Source organism: Stegostoma tigrinum, chromosome 7 (genome assembly GCF_030684315.1).
Source record: "Stegostoma tigrinum isolate sSteTig4 chromosome 7, sSteTig4.hap1, whole genome shotgun sequence".
NCBI lineage: Eukaryota > Metazoa > Chordata > Chondrichthyes > Orectolobiformes > Stegostomatidae > Stegostoma > Stegostoma tigrinum.
Window position 1 is genome coordinate 45,085,519 of NC_081360.1, and position 21,954 is coordinate 45,107,472.

General features: G+C 39.4%; 1 protein-coding gene across 2 annotated transcripts in view; it reads left to right on the forward strand.

The window, feature by feature from the left end:
- The window catches only part of LOC125453990 (dual 3',5'-cyclic-AMP and -GMP phosphodiesterase 11A), a 334,685-nt gene that overhangs the window by 207,520 nt on the left and 105,211 nt on the right, over positions 1-21,954 (forward strand). For both annotated transcript variants that reach the window (XM_059647669.1, XM_059647670.1), the window contains 5 exons: positions 2,414-2,546; positions 8,599-8,674; positions 10,124-10,191; positions 12,955-13,047; positions 19,532-19,582. In XM_059647669.1, the coding sequence (XP_059503652.1) occupies positions 2,414-2,546; positions 8,599-8,674; positions 10,124-10,191; positions 12,955-13,047; positions 19,532-19,582 (421 nt within the window). The remainder of the gene's footprint in view (positions 1-2,413; positions 2,547-8,598; positions 8,675-10,123; positions 10,192-12,954; positions 13,048-19,531; positions 19,583-21,954) is intronic.

Consider the following 21,954-nt stretch of genomic DNA (forward strand, 5'->3'; position numbering starts at 1 on the left):
GAGGTTGCTTGAGATGGCCTAACTTAGACTGCTGCCCTGAGAAAATCTTGCAGCATTGTGAAGGGCGTGAGATGTTTGGTCTTCAAAAACTGGGCATTATGGTGGGCAGTAAGCCATTGGCCGCAGCTAAATTATATTCAACTCCTAATAATCTAAACTCCTGGCCCGGCATACAAACATCCAGCCCACCTTACTATCATCGCCATCAGGGGATCAACTCTGGTTCAATGGAAAAGGCAGGAGGGACATGTCAGGGATAGCACCAGATTTACCTAAAAGTGGAATTCCAACTGGTGAGGCCACAAATGTGACTACATGTGTGCCAGACAGCAGACAGGCAGAGTTAAGTAGTCCTACACCAACAGATCAGAATTATACTCTGCAGTTCAGGCACACTAGCTATGAATGGTAGTAGAAAATTAAATAACTAATAGTAAGAGGGCACGTCAAATATCCTCATCCTCAATAATAAGGGAGCTCAATATCTCAAGACAAAAGATAAGACTGTCACATTTGCAATCAGTTTTAGCCAGAAGTATCCGAGTGGATGATCAATCTTGGCCTCCATCTGACACCCCCAGCATCATAGATTCAGACTTCAGCCAATTTGATTCATGTGATAACAAGGCACTAGATACTGTAAAAGCCTTAGGCTTTGGTCACATTTTGGAATAGCACTGACTGAAGATCAAAACTCCAGAAATAGCCAGGCCTTTAGCTGTTCCAAGACATTGATGAAATTAATGATCATAAGTGGCACAAAACTGGCATCTAGTCATGCATGTCCTGTACACATTAGACAGGTCAAATCCAAAGCAGCCAATTGCTGCCTTTTCAGTCTACCATTGATTGTTGGAATGGGTAATTATCAGTGCTATTAAGTGGCACTTGCAATAACCTACTCACTGATACTCAGTTTGAGTGCCACCTGGGCTGTTCAATTCTTGACATCATTACAGCCGTGATCCAAGCATAGATAAAAGAGCTGAACTCCAGAGAAGAAGTGAGAAGGAAGGTGGTTTGTGAGTGTTAGCAGTCAATCACTCTCAGCACCAAGACATCAACACAGGAATTCCTTAGAGTAGTGATCTAGGCCCAACCATCTTCAGCTGCTTCATCAATGGGCTTTTCTCTATTATATTGCCAGAACTGACGATGTCAGTTGTTCTAACATATTCAACATCACCCATGACTCTGCAGATACAGAAGCCATCTATGTTCATATGCAGCAAGACTTGAACAACATTCATGATCAGTAGCTAGTAATACTTGTGCCACACAAGTGTCAGGCAGTGTTCATCAACAAAACAGAATGTGACCATTGTCCCCTGACATTCAGTGGTATAACCATTGCTGAATCCCCCAGCAACAACACACTAACAGGTTACCATTGAGCAACGAACCATATAAATAATATGGTTGCAAGAGCCAGCCAAAGGCTAAGAATTCATTGGTGAGTACTTCATCTTCTGGCCAACATTCTGTCTGAATGCAATCCCATCCACAACCTTCCACATTCACGGTCTTCTTCATCAATGCAAAATGGCAGCACTTATAATTGCAGCAACTCACGAAAGGTGTTTTGACAGCTCCTTCCATCTCTGCTCCTTCTAACATCTTGGAAGACAAAAGCATCAAAATGTGAGAACACAACAATCTACATATACTTGTTCTGTTGTAAACCACATACCTTCCTGACTTGGAACTGTCTCACAATTCCTTTACTATCACTTGGGTCTAAATCCTGGAATTTCCTTCCTCACTGTACTGTGGATTCACTTCCACCACATGGACAGCAGCAGTTCAAGAAGGCAACTCAACACCACCACCTTCTCAAGGGCATTTCAGATTGGATGACAAATGCTGTCCCAATCAGCAATGCTCATGCCTGTTCAGAAAATAAACTAAAAACATCATAACCATCCTCCTCTGTACAAGGTTTAACTCCAATCAATGAAGAATTTGCCTCTGGATTCCCATTTACTTCAATTTTACTTGAGTTCTTTGATGCTTCATTCATTCATTCAATTACTAACTTGCTGATTTACACTTTATGTCAGAAATTCAGCTCTTTTTGGACTGTTTTTGGACCCAAAATGTAATGAAACTTAGAAATTAATGGTCTTGTAAGAACTCAAATTGAGCAACAGTGAGCGGGTTATTGGTGTGTAAATGGAGGTGATAGCACTGTTGGTGACGTCTTCCATCACCTTGGTAATGGAAAGTACATTTAAGTGTAGCAGTAAAGTGGATGTACATAGGCAATAAGATGATTAAACACATTTAATTCCCTTGCTATTTAATTGGAAGAATAAATGTCTATCTAATTTGACCAGTTTAACTGTACAACAGTTAAGTTGAGTGATGTGTGTTCTGAGTTTAGAGTAATTGTGTCTTTTATGTTCCTCAAAAGCTTTAAAGACAGCATAGAAAAATCATCCTATTCAGATTGGCTAATTAACAACAGCATTGCTGAGCTTGTAGCTTCAACAGGTCTCCCAGTGAACATCAGTGATGCGTATCAAGATCCTCGGTTCGACGCTGAAGTGAGTAATCCTTTAAACTTGATCTCAAGTAACACTACTGCACAAATGCTCATATTTTAAGAGAATGGCTTCTGATATCCTATTTTGCAGCATGTCTATTTTTGAACAAAACTTTTACAACTCACAGTGTTTTTGTGATGCTGTCAGGGTTCATTCTACATTGATGCGATCCCAACCACTGTAGAAAGCAAATAAAAGATCTTCCTGTATTTAGAAGAATATGTAACCTGATGGCAGTTTTGTTAGACCTACATTTTCGTGGGTGTTTTTACCTGAATATTAGGTTAGACTAAAGAGTGAAATATTAAAGGGAAAACATGTCATCTGTAGTCTTGTAATATAATCATCTGATGTTGTAAAAGTGTTTTGTCAGCCTAGTACCACAGAATTAATGCAAATCCACTGTGATAATTCCATGCAAATGATTTTAAAAATGGATTATTTAAATAGCTGTACTTTAGAAATATAAGTAAAGAGGACCCATTAAAATGTGTCAAAATATGCGTTACTGTAATGATCATAATGGGTATGATGACATTACTCACCTACTCAATGGCAAAGGCTACTCACATAATCACATTTCACCTCATACACACAATGGTTGATAACATTCACATTTCAGGGCTTAAAAGACCATTGATAATGGGAACTGCAGATGCTGGAGAATCCAAGATAACAAAATTTGAGGCTGTATGAACACAGCAGGCCCCAAGATGACTTTCCATATGAAGCAGAGGTTCACCTGCACATCTGCCAATGTGGTATACTGCATCCACTGTACCCGGTGTGGCTTCTTCTACATTGGGGAAACCAAGCGGAGGCTTGGGGACCGCTTTGCAGAACACCTCCGCTCGGTTCGCAATAAACAACTGCACCTCCCAGTCGCGAACCATTTCCACTCCCCCTCCCATTCCTTAGAAGACATGTCCATCATGGGCCTCCTGCAGTGCCACAATGAAGCCACCCGAAAGTTGCAGGAACAGCAACTCATATTCCGCTTGGGAACCCTGCAGCCCAATGGTATCAATATGGACTTCACCAGCTTCAAAATCTCCCCTTCCCCCACCGCATCCCAAAACCAGCCCAGTTCGTCCCCTCCCCCCACTGCATCCCAAAACCAGTCCAGCCTGTCTCTGCCTCCCTAACCTGTTCTTCCTCTCACCCATCCCTTCCTCCCACCCCAAGCCGCACCTCCATCTCCTACCTACTAACCTCATCCCACCTCCTTGACCTGTCCACCTTCCCTGGACTGACCTATCCCCTCCCTTCCTCCCCACCTATACTCTCCTGTCCACCTATTTTCTTTTCTCTCCATCTTCGGTCCGCCTCCCCCTCTCTCCCTATTTATTCCAGAACCCTCACCCCATCCCCCTCTCTGATGAAGGATCTAGGCCCGAAATGTCAGCTTTTGTGCTCCTGATATGCTGCTGGGCCTGCTGTGATCATCCAGCCTCACATTTTGTTATCTTAAAAGACCATTATTGCTATTGGAATGAAGCAGCCTGTTAACTTCTTTCTATTTTTTCGAAAACAGGAGAATAGTTAATTTTTTCAAAGTGAAATTTCTTCACCTGGAATAGTGAGCCTGTGGAATTCTCTGCCACAGAAAACAGTTGAGGTGAAAGCAAGATATAGTTCTTAAGGCTAAAGGATCAACAGGGTGAGAGAAAGCAGGAACAGGGTACTGAGTTGGATGATAAGCAATCATCATCTTGGAAGGTTGAATGGCCTACTCCTGCTCCTATTTTCAATACGTCCTGTACATATGATTTCCAGGCACTTGGTATAAGATAACTTCTATAAATCAAGATCATTGAAATTTTAAATTATACAGCAAAAGACCACTCTGCATTAAATTATGAAATTATGATTTGTATGCACTTCTCCCTCCTCAAAACCCAAACCTTTGTGCTCATCAAGACATGCAATTGTTACACTAACAATAACTCTTTCTGTGTCTGCCTTTCTGTGATATCACCAAACAATCCAAGTTCAGATAGCACAATAAAGCTTTTTTTTATTGTCCTGACAACATCTTGTCGCCTCAAGCTGAGAAGAGCACCCTCTACTGCATCAATGTGATGTTTCTCCATTTCAGACCTACCATCCTCTGGCATCTGAGTGAGAATACCAATTAGTGCCAGTCTCGTACTATAGCCACAAGCTACTGGATTGAAATTGCCAAAACTATCTTTACAAAATTTTTACAGCTCACAGGTAGGGAAAAATATCCATTAACGTAGACTGCATTTGGGAAAAAGAACCTGCATTTTAGAACAGCTTTCATGACATCAGAATTCTTCATACTGCTTTTTAGCCAGTAAATCACTTTGTTTTGAGTGTAGTCCATTGTGCTGTAGTGATATGCAGCAACCAATCTGAATACTGTAAGTTTGGATAAACTGTAATCTAATAATGATCAAATGATTTATTTGTGATATTAGTTGAAGGTTAAATATTGGCTGTACATCAGGCACATGCCCCCTGCTCTTTTTTTATGTAGAGTTATGAGATATTTTATATCCAACCAGCAGTGTGATTGCCACCTTGATATAAAAGGCCGGTGTTTAATTCACTGTGCTATTCACATTATCACATTTAACTTATACTTCCTCAATTCACAAACTAATAAATGCACACCATTTCACAAACTGCTATATTGGTACGTGGAAAAGTAATTATCTTTGAATTGAGATTACACCATGAGCCGTGACATGTTCATTCCTACACCCAAACAAAAACAGCTAAAGAATTAGCAGGAAGGTCCCAAACAAATGTTCAAAACAATGAAAGCAAAATGCTATAGTTGAAAACTTGAAATAAGGGCAGAAAGTGCTGGAAATGCTAACAGGCCTTGCAGGGCCTGTGGACAAAGGAACAGAGTTAATGTTTCATGTTAAGAATAACTATTTTTCAACTAAGAATCATTATCTACCTCAAATTGTTAACTTTGCTTTTCTCTCCTCACATGCTATCAGGTGTGCTAACTTTCTCCAGCACATTATGTTTCTAAAACTGGATTCCATCAGTGTATATGGAGTTATTGTATGATGCATTTTTCATTATGAGAATCAAACTACTTAATGTAGGTTTAGCAAATATGTGCTGCTCAGAATAGATGCTGGACCTAAATCAATTTGCACATAATTCCAATTCCTCTTATATTAAACATATTAATTACAAAAGGTTATTTTCACAGAACCTGAAGGAAGGTTTTCGAGAATTGAGCCATTTTCCTTACCAGGGTTAATGCAATACATTACAAAAAGTTTATAGTCAATTCTAAAGGCCCGTAACACAAACAGAACACCTACCTCTCACTCTACCTATGTATGTGTACATAGACGCATATTTAGTCTATTACAATTGATTTGCAAAGTATTTTGAATCAACCTGTTCAGACACTGGGGCAGTACAGTAGCCCAAGGTCACTACTGCTGCCTCACAGTGCCAGGCATTGATTTGCTGAGGGTGCTCTGGTTTCCTCCCACAGTCCAAAGATGTGCGGGTTAGATGGATTGGCCATGCTAAATTCCCCATAATGTGCAGACTTGGTGGATTAGCCATGGGAAATGCATGGTCATGGTGATAGGCTGAGGGCAGTGGGCCTGGTTGGGATACTCCTCAGAGGGTCGGTGTGGGCTTTATGGATTGAATGGCCTGCTCTGCACGGTAGAGATTCTATGATTTCTCTGGGGCAGGTGGAACTTGAACCCAAACCTTCTGGCCTAAAAATATTTTGCCACAAGAAACATACAATTGACCTGTTTTCTGCTAATTTAACTCCTCCGTGGGAATTTCTAGCTTGCAGAAAGTTCTTACAGTTCTGTTTTAAAACATTCAGGTATAAGCAAAAAACGAAATTCTTTCTGACATTCAGGATGAAAGGAAAGTTACATTTACTTATTTGAACCACTCATCTACTTCCAAAGAAATTATTCATCCTGCCCATTATTTTCTCTTGGCCTCTGGTTCAGCGGGGTGAACACATGGATGATTTCCTTCCTGAGTTCACTGATGTTGCTTCCAATCAGAATTAGGAGATGCATGAGAATGCACAATACTGCAAAAAAGGATTACTCAGAAATGGGAAGTAAAATCTAATAACAGTATGGCACCAAATGTCTGTGCAATATAGTTCCATGGTAACCCAATGATCAGCCAAAGCAAAAATCACTTCTTATTGTCTATTACTTACCCAAAGAGGATTATAGATCTCCTTAATGACAGATAGCTATCCTAATGCCAAATCTCAAGAAAACTCAAATTATTTACATCAACTTTACTTGCATAATGCTTGTGATTTCAAATTTCTCTACCTATTAATTTTATTTTAAAATGAAATACCATGAATTGAGGAAATACTAAATGCAGAAGATTCAGCTTACAGTAAGTGGGACAGGGCACTTCGTATTGCTCTCAATGTAAAAACATTATATATGCACCTTTTCTCATGTCACTCAAATCAAAGGGAGTAAATACACCCACATTGAAATTAAATGAAAAATAGCCCCAAAATGGGTATTTTTAAAATGTACAATATTTTATTCATAGATCTGTGGAAAGGTATTTAAATGTAGAAGTGTAAAAAAAACCATTATCAATTTACTTTTTCAAATGTTCCTTTTCTTTAATGAAAGCACAACTCCTTCCATGTTCTGAGATAACAAGGTGTAGAGCTGGATGAACACAACAGGCCAAGCAGCAACAGAGGAGCAGGAAAGCTGATGTTTAGGGTCTAGATCCTTCTTCAGAAAAGATCAAGACCCGAAACGTCAACTTTCCCGCTCCTCTGACGCTGCTTGCCCTGCTGTGTTCGTTCAGCTCTATACCTTGTTATCTCAGATTCTCCAGCATCTGTGGTTTCTACTATCTCCTTCCATTTTCTGTCTTCTCATAACGTAAGTTGTGACTCATGTTAAATGTAGCTCAATGGATGTTGATGCTGACCAATACCTCAATAAAAGGGTCATTCTGCTTGAGTGAAACCAAACAATATAAATAGATTATTCATTTATGAGCAGAGGGGAAAAATTGGAGCTGAACATAGTCCTGTTCCCATCTACATGTATACAACTGCTGCAATTGGGGTCGTCATCAGGAGCACAGAACCCATCTGAGTCATCTGTAATCAAGGACACTGAGGACAATAAGGTTAGCTAGCACCCCACTGGCTCAAACTTGACCATAAAGCCTTACGTTCTGTATGAGTCAGTCATATGCTGACCTCATCAATTAAATTAATAAACAAGGATTCAAACAAATTTTAAAGTATTTTTCTTTATGTATTACCCAGCTAGGGAAGTATAAAATCACAATTTACTGTTAACATACATTTGTGGCTTTAGTTTAGAATATCCATACCAAAATAGCTATTTGTAAAGTTCACTGACTGACAAATTTATATTCAAATGAATTTTTACAAATAAACATGGTCTAAGGATAAGTATTGAAACAAAGGGAATTATTGAACTATACTGCATATTGTCCGGAAACATTATACTTTCCAGAATAATCTCTATGTTACTCCATAAACTTTTACATGGTACAGAAAGGTCACATTATGGGATTACAAGTGCTGTATATTACTGAATGATGACATATTTGTTCCTTAAAGCCATAAAGATCTTTTGTCTAGGTATTTTGCAGCTTATTAACTTCTAAACATAGAACATACGACAGAGTGGTGCAGTATTAATGTCTCATTTATTACTGTCTGACCAAAACAGAGTCATAATCTGCAGCACATCTTCATAGGAATGCATTGAACTATGTACATGCTGGAGTAACTTTATACTGACTGCAATCTGGAAACATTTATATGTTATTAATTATTACATGCTTAATGCTTACCTGTTTTGGATTTGCACATAAATCATTCTTCTAATTTAGTCAACAGTGATGCTTTGCTATACCAATCATTGATAGTGCCAGAAATTTTGTTGTCTAACTTCTACTATGCATCAATTCCATCAGTACTCGGTTAAGATTGAAGTTTCACTTTTATTATTAAATACAGCATTTCAAGGAACTTTTATGTGTTTGCATTTAGGCTGATCAGATTTCTGGCTTCCACACCCGTTCAGTTCTGTGTGTACCAATATGGAACAGTGCCCATCAGATAATTGGTATGTATTTAGTGATTCATTCAATTAGTTTTAATTTTATTCCAACTATTAATTTGATACATGTTTTGAAATGAATATGTTCTTGAAGAGACAAATAACAAAAGAGAAAAACCTTTTCCTGGGACGAGTCTGGTGTAATTTCCAGCTGTCCCTGAAAGGCTGATTTCCTCTTTATTTCCGCAATTCACAGCCAAGTTGTGTAAGCAGCAAAATGCAGTAAAATACAAAAATTAGATGTCCCTCCATGGAAAGCAAAAGAAAAGCTGACTGTTTGGTTCTGTCTCCCTCATTTGAATAGTCTTTCTATTAGCTGATTGTGGAGCAGTATTGAGGGTTGATTTACTTCCAGGCAGTTCTATTCTGTTTGAAGAAAACCCATATGAGCCAATGAGTGAGAAATGATTAATCCCATGATAAACAGGATGTGTTGGACATCACTGATACGCACCTTGAATGGTCCAGGAGTGACAGCTTTTCCTGGAGATGTAGCCGTATCATAAAGCGGCCAAACCAAGCAGTGTCAATTAGACAGGGTGGTGAGGATGGCGTTTGGCATGCTTGCCTTCGTTGGTCAGAATATTGAGTATAGACGTTGGGGGTCATGATGTGGCTGTACAAGACATTGGTGAGGCCAGTTCTAGAATCCTGTGTATAATTCTGATTGCCCTTCAATAGGAAGGATGTTATTAAATTTGAGAGGATGCAGGGACTGGAAGGTTTGAGTTATATAGAGAGGCTGAATAGGCTGGGGCTTTATCACTGCAGCATTGGAGGCTGAGGGGTGACTAATAGAGGTTTATGATATCATGAGAGGCACGGATAGGGTGAATAGCCAAGGTGTTTTTTTGAGGAAGTGTGAGTACAAAACTATAGACATAGATTTATGGTGAGGGGGCAAAGATTTAAAAAGGACCTGAGGCTAACTTTTTCATGCAGAGTGCGGTGTATGTTTGGAATGAGCTGCCAGAGGAAGTGGTGGAGGCTGGTACAGTTACAACATTTAAAAGGCATCTGGGTGGATGTATGAATAGGAAGGGTTTAGAGGGATATGGGCCAAATGCTGGCATATGGGACAAGGTCAAATTGGGATGAATGGTTAGCATGGACAAGCTGGACCAAAGGGTCTGATTCTGTGCTGCATGACTCTGTGACTGTAAGATCTGTCCACCCACAAATGTGTTCAGTGGATGCTTTCAGAACTTACCGGCAGAAGGTCGCTTGTGCTCTGTCTCTCTGTGACAAGGAATCATTTAAAGGAGGAACAAAAGCAAATATGAGTTCCTTTAAAGAGAAAGTATTATTCCTTCCAAAAAGAATTCTGCAAAAAATGATAATATTCATATCAGTTTCTTTAAACTTCATATTAAAACAATTTATCTGTTGATTTTGTAACTCAGTAATAGGATTTCAGGTCATTACGTATGCGAATCACAATTATTTAACTTTCAGGTGTGGCACAGGTCCTCAATAAGCTTGATGGGAAGCCATTTGATGATGATGACCAGAGACTGTTTGAGGTAAAGAAATCAATTAGTATTCGCTTATTTCGAGACAAGCCGAAGCATAATTCGAGACAAGTTTGTAGCATAAGAAATATACTGGCATAATTTAGACTGAAAGCCAGAAAACTCCATACTATTGTCTGTGAATAATATCCTGCAGAGAAGTTCAATTTTGAGAGCTCAAACGATCATAAAAGGGTTATATGAGTTTGATTATACAGGTGCAGAGAAGAATCGACATTGTTTGATTGACATCTCTTTTTAAGGTATTTATTTTAAAATTTCTTATGTGAATGTCTCTATTTATTTTCGCAAGCCCAAGAGGTACAAAGTGCTTAAAGTTTCTGTAAATTATACATTTTTGATTGTACTGTCATAAGTAATAGGAAAGCCAGATGTATTTGAAATAATTTTGCACAAATGATTTTTTAAAGCCATTTCACACAAACTCTTGTTATTATAGGATTCGTTGGTTCTGTACAGAGTGTATAATGCATACATGGGCACTGAGAAGTGGGAGGCATGAATCGTTATGAGATAACATGGGATGGGTGATGCATGTGATGGCATTGGGTTGACATGGATGGGGCATGGAAATGACATTTTGAAGTTACCATTCAAAACGTTCCTCAATCCAAACCGTGGTTTATTTTGAGATTCATGAACCATTTTGAATCCATGAAAATTGCTGAGGGTTATGAAATACCTACCCTTGTGATGGAGCCTAGTTGGGAGTACATAGCAAATAAATTTGGGATGCCAGGAAAGATGTGGGAAATCTTAGAATCTGATCCTACCTGGCATTTTTAACTGGCTCCAGAATCCTTCCAACTCTGCAAAAATCTAGCCTCGTCTCCTTCCCTTTTGGACTATTGCTCTTACAAAGAATTTCTTGTGATTGTATTTAATGCCTGGGGCTACACTCATTCCAGACACTGCATTGATTTCCAAGCACTTCTCTAAAATGCTTTGAAATTTTCCGAAAATCTCTTCAGTCTAAACCCACCTTGCTCTTCATGCTTTGTAAAGCTCATTTTTCTTTCTCGATCCACTTCTGATTGTTCTGCAAAATGTTGTGCTACATTGCACTGTATTGTAGTAAAAGCATTGTTCATAAGAAGAACTATGCTTTTATGAAGAATATTTTATCTGCTGTCTAGACTTCTAACTTCTAAGAAACACAAAGGGCTCACTGTTTAAGCATAGATGTTAATTAATATTTTGGGCTTTGTTTTGTAAACTCTTATCAGTGATTTCACTGAATGGAAAATTGCACACAACATGCCCATAGTCGGTGTGGGATGTTAAAAACTTATTTTTAGCACATACAGAAAATCAGTCAACAAGGAATACCCATTTCTGGCATGCACTAGTGAATGTTTTTGGGAAGGTAAGGGATGTAGATAGAAGTAGAATATGTAATATTCCATTTTAAATACCTTAATTAAGCTAGTGTTCGATTAAGCTGTACCATTCCAAACGTAAAAGTTACAAAACGTGCACACCATAACTGTTAAATATTTGTCTGTGCCAATGTAAAAAGAAGTGATAAAGTTATAAAGCGCTTCATTTTAATAGTGTAGTCATATTTGAAATTAGAAAGTATTAATTTCATTACAGCATCTTATTGCAGTGGACAATCATCACTTACATTTGCAATTGCAAAGTTTTTGACATGTGAAAATATTTGAAAGAAGGCGCTAATATGTCAGCAAAGTATTTTCAATTTATTTGATTAAAATTTTCCATTTCTTAGCATTCATCATGAAGTTCAGAATAACAGGACCAATTCCAGTTTGGAAGAAGAAAGGGGCCTGAAACATTTTCAATGTTTTAGAACTAATTTTCATTCTGTGTTGTATTTCTTTTACTCATTCACGGAACATGGACATCACTGGCTGGAATTGTACTTATTGTTAATCCCTAGTTTCCCTTGAGAAGTTACATTGAACATTTTAACAAGTTGTCACATTCCATATATAACTTAATTCGCTGTCTGTAGGCTTAGTCGCAGATTGCTGAAAATCAATCATAAGAATTATTTTGAACACAGCAAGCCAAGCAGCATCTCAGGAGCACAAAAGCTGATGTTTCGGGCCTAGACCCTTCATCAGATCCCTCTGATGAAGGGTCCAGGCCCAAAACGTCAGCTTTTGTGCTCCTCAGATGCTGCTTGGCCTGCTGTGTTCATCCAGCTCCACACTTCGTTATCTTGGATTCTCCAATATCTGCAGTTCCCATTATCACTGATAAGAATTATTTTATTGAGCAACATTCCATGGAGGCAATTTATAATGTTGATGTAACCAATTTGATTTGGTAGTTACAGAATTGGAGAAGTGTTCACCATTAAACATAACCGTAGATCATGAAAAGGACAAATTACCATTGTGCTTTCTAGATTGTCATTTTATTTTCACCAGATCATTTTTTAATGACAAAGAAAATAACTTCTAACCCCCAAAATTTGCATTATAATTTCAGAGGTCATAGTCTGTGAAATCAGGTGGGTGAAAAACAAATAAAATATACTTGAAGCATAGTAGTAATCAATATATTGAGAAGAATGAGAAAACTATGCGATATGCCCCAATTTTGCACTGAGACATTTTTGCCACAATCTGACGAGAAGTGTTAAAAGTAAACATTATCATGTCAAGCAACGACCTTAAAATTTAGAGCCATTATTATTAACACAGAGTCTTTGACTCGACAGAAATATGACACAAATAAAACTCACATTTTAATCAATTGTGTCGCTGTTGATACCTGTTCCAGGCATTTGTGATTTTCTGTGGGCTCGGTATCAACAATACCATTATGTACGATCAAGTGAAGAAATCCTGGGCAAAGCAATCCGTAGCTCTTGACGTGAGTATCTCCTCAACTTTATCCATTGATATCAAATAATAGTCTTTCTTCTATATATAAAACATCATTATGATAAACTGTTGTCACATCTGGAAACCATTATGATTTATGATGGTTAGGCATCCTGGAAAAGGCTTGGCAGTGAGGTTAAAATTGGAGAATCCTTGGCCTGCTGTGTTCATCCAGTTCCACAGGAAGGGTCTAGGCCAGAAACATCAGCTTTTGTGCTTCTTAAATGCTGCTTGGCCTGCTGTGTTCATCCAGCTTCACACTTTGTTATCTCGGATTCTCCAGCATCTGCAGTTCCCATTATCTATGATTTATGATGGTTGTGTAGTTGCATGAAGGAGCTGATAGTGTGGCAACATTTCAGTCAATGAAACAAAACCAAAGTGCTGGAGAAATTCAGCAGTCTGGCAGCATCCATAGAGCAAAACAGAATTAATGGCTCGAGTCCAGTGTGACTCTTCTTCAGCTGGAAATTTTAAACAGAAATCCTGTCAGAGAGAAGAAACAGAACTTCCTTAAACCGTGCATACCTGACAAGGAAATGGCAGTGAATTGAACACTCAAGTAACAAGCAAAATATTGTGGATGCTGGAAAGCTGAAATAAAAACAGAAAATGCTCGAGAACGTCAGCAGGTTTGAAAACAGCATTTGCGTATAGAGAATCAGTTAACATTTTGAGTTTGATCTGGCTTCTTCGGAACTAAATAAGTCACCGGATTTGGAAGAATATGTCAAATTGTGCAAACTCAATGTGCATATCCTGCTGCTTCCATAGGTCAAAGTGGAAAATTATGAATGCATTTTCTGTAACAAGCAAGGCTACTGTCAGTATCTTAATTCAAGAGTGGGGCGGATTGAGAGGCGTCACTGATATTCATGTGACAGCCAAGAAGAAGCCAGAAGCAATAAACCTCAAGGTGCAGTGACCTTGATTGCAACAGACAATAATATGCTGTGACAGACAGTTGCAGGTCCTTATGAGAAGCAACACTACTCTGTGACAGTGTCCCTGAAGAATTCAAGTCTCTTTGTGCACTACCCTTCAAACAGCTGTAGATGTGCAGCTCTGGGTCTATTTATTGAGATGAAAAAGAATCTTTCTAACAAGGTTCCTTCTGTTTGATCTCCCTCAAGCTCAGCTGTGTTTGTTCTTCCAAATAGTTTGTTAAATGTTGCATGGATTTCTGTCTCTATCACCCTTTCAGGCAGTGAAGTAAAGAAACCCCCGCTCTCTGGGTACAAAACAATTGTCTCAAATTTCCTTTAAGTCTCCTGCGCTGTACCTTAAATTTACTCCTCCTTGTTAATGACCCCTTTACAATGGGGACAAGTTTCTTCCTATTTACTTTAACTATGTGCCTAATAATGCTGTACAGCAAACAGAACTACATCGAGCACTCCAGCTGTGGATTAACATCACATAAAACTCCATCATGACCTCCTTCTTATTTTATTCAAAACCTCAACAAATAAAAATGAGTATCCCAAATGTTTTCTTAAAACCATACCTACCTGTTCTATTTCCTTCAAGGGTTATTGGACATACACACCAAGGTCCCCCTGATCCTCTGCACTTCCCAGGGTTCTACCATTCAAATTGTACTCCCTTATCTTGTCAGTGTTTCCAAAATTCAGCACCTTATAATTTTCAGTATTAAGTTCCATCTACCATTGTTCTCACCATCTTACCAGCCCTGTAGTCGAAGGCTTTCACTATATACAATACTACTAATTATTGTGTAATCTGCAAACTCACTGATCATACCTCCTACATTCATATCTAGATCATTAATGTAAGCCACAATGGGCCCAGTACCAAACATTATTGAGTATCACTGGATTCAAATTTCTAGTCACAAAATCAAAGTTCAATCAGCACCCCAAGATAATAAAATGTGAGGCTGGATGAACACAGCAGGCCAAGCAGCATCTCAGGAGCACAAAAGCTGACGTTTCGGGCCTAGACCCTTCATCAGAGAGGGGGATGGGGAGAGGGAACTGGAATAAATAGGGAGAGAGGGGGAGGCGGACCGAAGATGGAGAGAAAAGAAGATAGGTGGAGAGGAGAGTATAGTTGGGGAGGGAGGGAGGGGATAGGTCAGTCCAGGGAAGACGGACAGGTCAAGGAGACGGAATGAGGTTAGTAGGTAGATGGGGGTGTGGCTTGGGGTGGGAGGAAGGGATGGGTGAGAGGAAGAACAGGTTAGGGAGGCAGAGACAGGTTGGACTGGTTTTGGTTCCCCACCTATACTCTCTCCACCTATCTTCTTTACTCTCCATCTTCGGTCTAGGCCCGAAACGTCGGCTTTTGTGCTCCTGAGATGCTGCTTGGCCTGCTGTGTTCATCCAGCCTCACATTTTATTATCTTGGAATTCTCCAGCATCTGCAGTTCCCATTATCTCTTCAATCAGCACCCTCTACTTCCTCCCACTAATCCAGTTTTGGATCAAATTTGCCAAATTTCCCTGAATCCCATGATCCCTTCTTCTTGACTAGATTCCCATGCAAGATCTTGTTAATAGCCGATGTAGACTATATCCACTGCACAACCCATATGTACACTGCTAATTACCTCCTTGAAAAGTTCAAACAAATTTGTTAGGCATTATCTTCCCCTAAGGTTTTGGAGTAGATTTGTAGCTTGGATTGTGGGTGTTGAGATTGTTGAAGTTGGTCGTCTCACCGAGCTGGTTTCTTGTTTCGTAGATATTTCATTACCATGCTGGGTAATATCCTCAGTGCAGCCTCCGATGAAGTGTCGGTGCATTTTCCTGCCTGGTTTTTAACCTCTGGAGTGCGTTGAGATGGATTGCCTCACTTCCAATTTTCGTTTCTAGTGGAATGTATAGGGGGTCGAGTTCAATGTGTTTATTAATATCATGCTTCATGGAGTGCCAGGCTTCTAGGAATTCTCGTGCCAGTCCCTGCCTAGCCTGTCCCAGAATCTTGGTGTTGTTCCAGTCAAAGTGTTGGTTCTTCTTGTCGATGTGGATTGAGATGAGTGCGTATTGGTCATGTCTTTTTGCAGCCAGTTGGTGTTCATGCACTCTTGTTGTTAGTTTCCTTCCTGTTTGTCCGATGTAGTGTTTCTCACAGTCTCTGCAGGGGACCTTTTAGATGACATTGGTCCTGTCCATGGTGGGGAGGGGGTCCTTGGTTCGGGTGAGCAGTTGTCTTAGGGTTGACGTGGGCTTGTGTGCCACTCTGATGCCCAGCGGTTGTACGAGCTTTGTCGTGAGTTCCGACATGTTTCTGATATAGGGTAGTGGGATGAGTGTGTTGGGGCGTGTAGAATCTTGTTCGCCCACACAAACAGCATCAGAAAGAGGCTATATGCCCCGACACGCTCATCACCCGGAAGTGAGGCAATCCATCTCAACAGACCCCAGAGTTTAAAAACCAGGCGGGAAAACACACCGACACTTTTTCGGAAACTGCAGTGAGAATGTTACCGAGCATAGTAACAAAAAGTCTGCGAAACAAGAAACCAGCTCGGCGAGCCAACCAACTTCAACAACCTCAATGATCTTCCTCTGATAAAGCCTTGCTGACTATCCTTGATTGATCCATATCTTTTGAAGTAGATATTAATTCTGTCCCTCAGATGTTAGTTTTGCGTACCTGTAGTTTTATAATCCATCCCTATCCCTCTAGTTGAACTAACAGTACCACATTATTTATCCTCGAGTCTTCTGGCACCTCTCTATGGCCAGAGAAGATTTGAAAATTAATGCTAAAGCCCCTGCAATCTCTGCTCTCGCCTCTCAGGGACTCATCTCATTTGGGCCTTGGGATTTATCCAATTTTATGCCTGTGAAAACCGCTCATACCTCCTCTCTATTCATGATAATTTCTTCAAATATAACGCAGACCCTCCTCCCTGATTTCTATATCTATATTACCCTTCTCTAAAGTGAGTACAGATGCAAAGTACTAATTTAAACCTTAAGTTACATCATCCACCCCACAAACAGACTGCACTTCGTGGTCCCTAATTGGCTCTATTATTTCCATGGTTATCCACTAGCCCCTAATATACTTAGCAAATGCCTTTGGATTTTCCCATATGTTACTTGCTAGTGTTTGTCATGCCCCCTCTTAGCTTTCCCAGTTTCCGATGGAAGTAACACCCTCCAAGCTTTATCCTCATCTCGGTCTTCGATGATTTTGAGCCCTCAGTATCTACCATAAGCTTTCCTATTTTCTTTATCCAATTCTGTACATGTCTTGACATCCAAGTCCGCTGGACTTTTTCGTACCACCCTTTGCCTCTACAAAGAAATTGTCAGCCCTATGCCCTCACTATTTCCTTTTTAATGACTTGCACTGCTCTGATGTAGATTTTTCTATAAATAGTTGGTCCTTGCTCGCTTTGGCCAGATTCTGTATTTTCATATTTTAAAAAATTGGCCTTCTACTAAATCAGAATTATTACTTGTAGTCCATTTTTGTTCTTTTCCATAACTACCTGAAATCTAACTGAGTTATGGCGACTCACCCTGAAATGGTTCCCCCACTGACGTTTCTTCCACTTGCCTGACTTCACTCCCTAAAATTAGATCCAGAATCACACCCTCGCTTGTAGGATTTTCTATGCGCTGGTGTGAAAAGCACTGCTGGATACAGTTTAAGAATTCCCCACTCACTAAGTCTTTCACACGTTGCCTATCTTTGTTAATATTGGGAAAGCTGAAATCCCCAACTATTATTGATGTCCTGTTTTGACTCTTTTCTGTCCATCTATCTCATCCTAACTGTTTGGTCATCTGTAGTACTCTCCCTGCAATGTCATTGCTGCCATGTTGCTTTTAACTTCTATCCAAATGGCCTCAATTGATGAGCCTTCTAAAATATCATTCCGCTTTATTGCAGTAATTGACTCCTTGATCAATATTGCGACTCAAACTCCCCTTCTAAGGATATACCTCCTCTTTCCTGCCTGACAGTTGCATATCTCAGAATACTGAACTGTCAGTGTTGCTCCTCCCTTAACCATTCCTCTGAGGTAATGATAGCATCATATTGATATTAATCCGCAGCCTCAACTCATCTGCCTTACTCGCAAGACTCTGTGCCTTACAATAAATGCCAACCAACCTTGCATGACCCATAAAATGAAAGAAAGCACTAAGGATGCTGGAAACCTGAAACAGCTGAGACAGAAAGTGAAGTTCACATTTCAGTTTCAATGACTCCTTTTCAGAACTGTATGACCCTTTATACTTTAATTTGACTATATGCACATTGCCTTCCAGATTGACTAGGCTTTTCCTCTATACTCAATTGTGCATCACCCCCTATTGGACCTTCACTTTGAATACCAATACCCTGTCAAATCATTTTAAACCCCCAAAAGCAAACTAGTAATCCCTCCCTAACAAGATGTTGGTCCCTTTCCAGTTGAGACACAACTAGTTGTTCTAGCTGGCCCTACCTTCCCAGAAACGAAAGTGATCCAGGAATCAAAAGCCCCCACCCCCCACCTCCATTTCTGCATCAACTTTCATCTGCTCACCAGTATTTGGCACCATAAGCATGTCAGAGATTAAAATCTTTGAGGCCCTGCTTTTCAACCCGCTTCTTAACATCCTAAATTTTTGATGCAGAACTCATCCCTCTTTCTACCTTTGTCATTGGTGCCAATGTTTTGGTAACCATTTGTACCATAGCTTCTGACTGCTCACCCTCCTTCATAACTGCAGCTATTTGGTGACATCTTCGACCCTGGCCTTAGGAATGCAACACACCATCTTGGAGTCATGTTTGTAGCCATTGAGATGCCTGTCTGTGCCTCTCACAATTGAGTCTCCTACTAGGGTTGCTTTTCCTATCTTGCTCCACCCACTACCTTGTGAATTTAGGCTCTTGCAGACTTCCAGAGTGAGCGTCTCTCTCGCTGTTTCTTGTTATCCATTTGTAGGACGTAGACATCATTGGCTAGTTGTAATTATTTCCCATTCTGAGTTCCCTTTATGGTGTTGGTGAGCTGCTGTCTTAAACCACTATGGCCCATGTGCTGCAGGTAGACCCACAATGCTTTTAGAGAGACCATTTCAGAATTTTGACCCAACAACATGAAGGAACGATGATATATTTCCAAGCCAGGATGATGAGTGGCTTGGAGGTGTTGCCATTTGTAAACCTGAAAACCGAAAATCAGAGTCGTGCTCCAAAAGAAAAGTCACTGAATTCAAAACATTTTCATTTGTACCTGAGGTTATAATTGCTTATTATATTTTAATAGCTTTTCAGTATGAACCATCCTTGCAAAAATACAGACAAGATTCCTGACATAAAGAGCAGGTTTGGGGATTCATTGTGCTGTTGCATCATGGATGTTAAAGGTTGCTTAATTCCAACATTTTCCTCCAAGGACACTCATATAATAATCTGCATTTAGGAGCACCTTTTTTGTAGAGTATTTTGGAACCAATTTTATATGCAGAACCTAATTTTGTTTAATTCTATTGCAGGTCCTTTCGTATCATGCTACATGTTTAAAGACTGAAGTAGACAAATTTAAGGTAGGATTCATCAATAGTAAAAGTATGTCATGCCTCAGGCTGATTCAACTTTCATTTTCTTGCAGAATGAAATGTTTTGGCTCCCAGGAGTTAGTAATAGAGGAAGATTAATTTGTGGAGAATGCATCAAAAGATTATTTAAAATTCTAAAATTGTAGGAACAGTACTTCACATGGTTAGCATTTCAAACAGTTTTAAGTATTCCTGGTCATTTCCAAAACGATTAGCTTTCTGCTTTATAAATTATGAATAGGCATAAGAGGAATAATTCCACTAATCGTAATTAAAAAAAACATAAATCATGATGTTAAGATTTTGTGACTATAAATGCTAGCCCACAGTCGGAAATACCCATCTATGAGTTACAGCAGCAACACAAAATCTCAAGAGATTTAACAAGTCATAGGCTATGGATAATGTCACCAGAATTTTGAATTTTTAGCAAGTAAGTCAATGATCTTGTTTTCATTGTCTAACAACCCTTTCACACTAAGACAAACGAAACCCCTACAAACAGGGACCAGTGGCAGTCAGTGAATAAAAAGTCTATTAACAGAGTATTGCCCTAATAGAAGTCAACAGTTCTTATTTCTTAACGGAAAACTTTCTCTGGCTATCAGTTTTTTGAAGAAGTCTTAAAGATATTATGGATAGCGCATCTATTGCCATTTAATAAACATTTCACTGCTACTGTGTTAGTGTATTCACCAATGTGATAAATTTGGAGTAGCTCCTGGTATTCTAACTAGATGAGTATGCCTCCCGGAATTCTACATTTACATTTGCCTGTTGACGGAGTATAAAATGATTTTGTTGATGCATGAACTGTGAGTAAACTACTTCAAAACTTGCAAGAGATGTTTGAAATGTACAGCCCTGAGAAGTGTGAACTAGATTAACATTTGCTGGCAGGATCTAATCATTCATATTGCTGAGAGTGTTAGTTCCTTATTTAAGGCAAAGTTCGCCTACAAACTTGACAACAGAGGTATAACAAATTACAAAGTAAGCATTGTTTTGTTTAGTTTTGTCCTTTCCTTAGTACTAAAATACTTCATTATTTAGATTTAAGATTGTACTCATGAAGGCAGCAAACTTTACAGGAATTCAAGTCTAAATATTGATCAATATACTTCTGCAGCGAACTGGAGTAGAATTGAGTCGTGAATAAGTGATTGTTGTTGTTTTGTCTGCGAAAAATCCTCGAACAAGACAAAGTTGTTTAATTCGGGTGAACATCTGCTTTTCTTCTTAGGTTCTGTGCATTGGTCTAACAATTTGTTGAAACAGTATAACAACTGCAATTAAAAATAGAAAATGCTTGAGCAACTCAGCAGGTCTGGCAGCATCTGTGGAGAGAAAGGCAGAGTTAATGTTTCATGCCCAAAGACTCTTCTTTGGAACATTAGCAGCTTATACTCATGCAGTTTTATCTTGCATTGAACGTGTGGCACCAAAAAATCCTTTATTTTTGCAGCGTTACTGCGCTTGATCTAAAGCTGGCTTTATCAAACATAAAGTTAAGGGGCTTGCTCGGCGTTGAAGAACAAATTAATGTAACCTGGAAACAATTTAAGGGCTTGGCCAACAAAGAAAATATTTTAAGTCAATTTGCTGTGTTATATTTTGACACGTCTCAATGGCAGGTGGGACTTGAACTCAGACCACCTAGCCCAAAGCTAGTTGGAACACTACCACTTGCCACAAGATCCCTTTGAATGCTAGTCTAAAAGACATAGTTTACAATCTTTTCTGAAGAAGGGTCTAGGCCCGAAACTTCAGCCTTCCTGCTCCTCTGATGCTGCTCGGCCTGCTGTGTTCATCCAGAACTACACCTGGTTATCCCTAGTTTCCAATCAAGTTGTTTAGCTATGTTATGACATTCTTGCATGGCAGGTGATAGTTGAACCCAGATATTCTGTCCCAGAGATAGGGATTCTACCACTGTGCCACAAAGTGGTTGTCTATGTGTGCATTGTATGAAAGGGTCATTAAGGCCACAAATGTTAAGTTATTTCAGGACACGCACCTGGAACATCCAAAACTCATTTCAAATTCAGTAGGCGTTTCAAAGCTCAATTATGTTTCGAGGTGCGTGGTGTTTTCAAAATATTTTCCTGCTATTTCCCTAAATTTTTCCTTTTGTGCAGCAGAAATGCATAGTTGTCAATGATCTTTTTACAAAAGGTGCAGTACAAAGGATCCTGCATTTACCTGCATTGCTTTCTGAAAATTGCACACCATACACAACCTCTAGATTTTTCTTTGAGATATGTGAAGTCGCAAGATCTTTCTCTTATTTTTTGCTTAGGCAAGAAAAGGAATTTAAGAGGATTGAGTCAAGCAGGTATGTTAGCTGCAGTATGTAATTT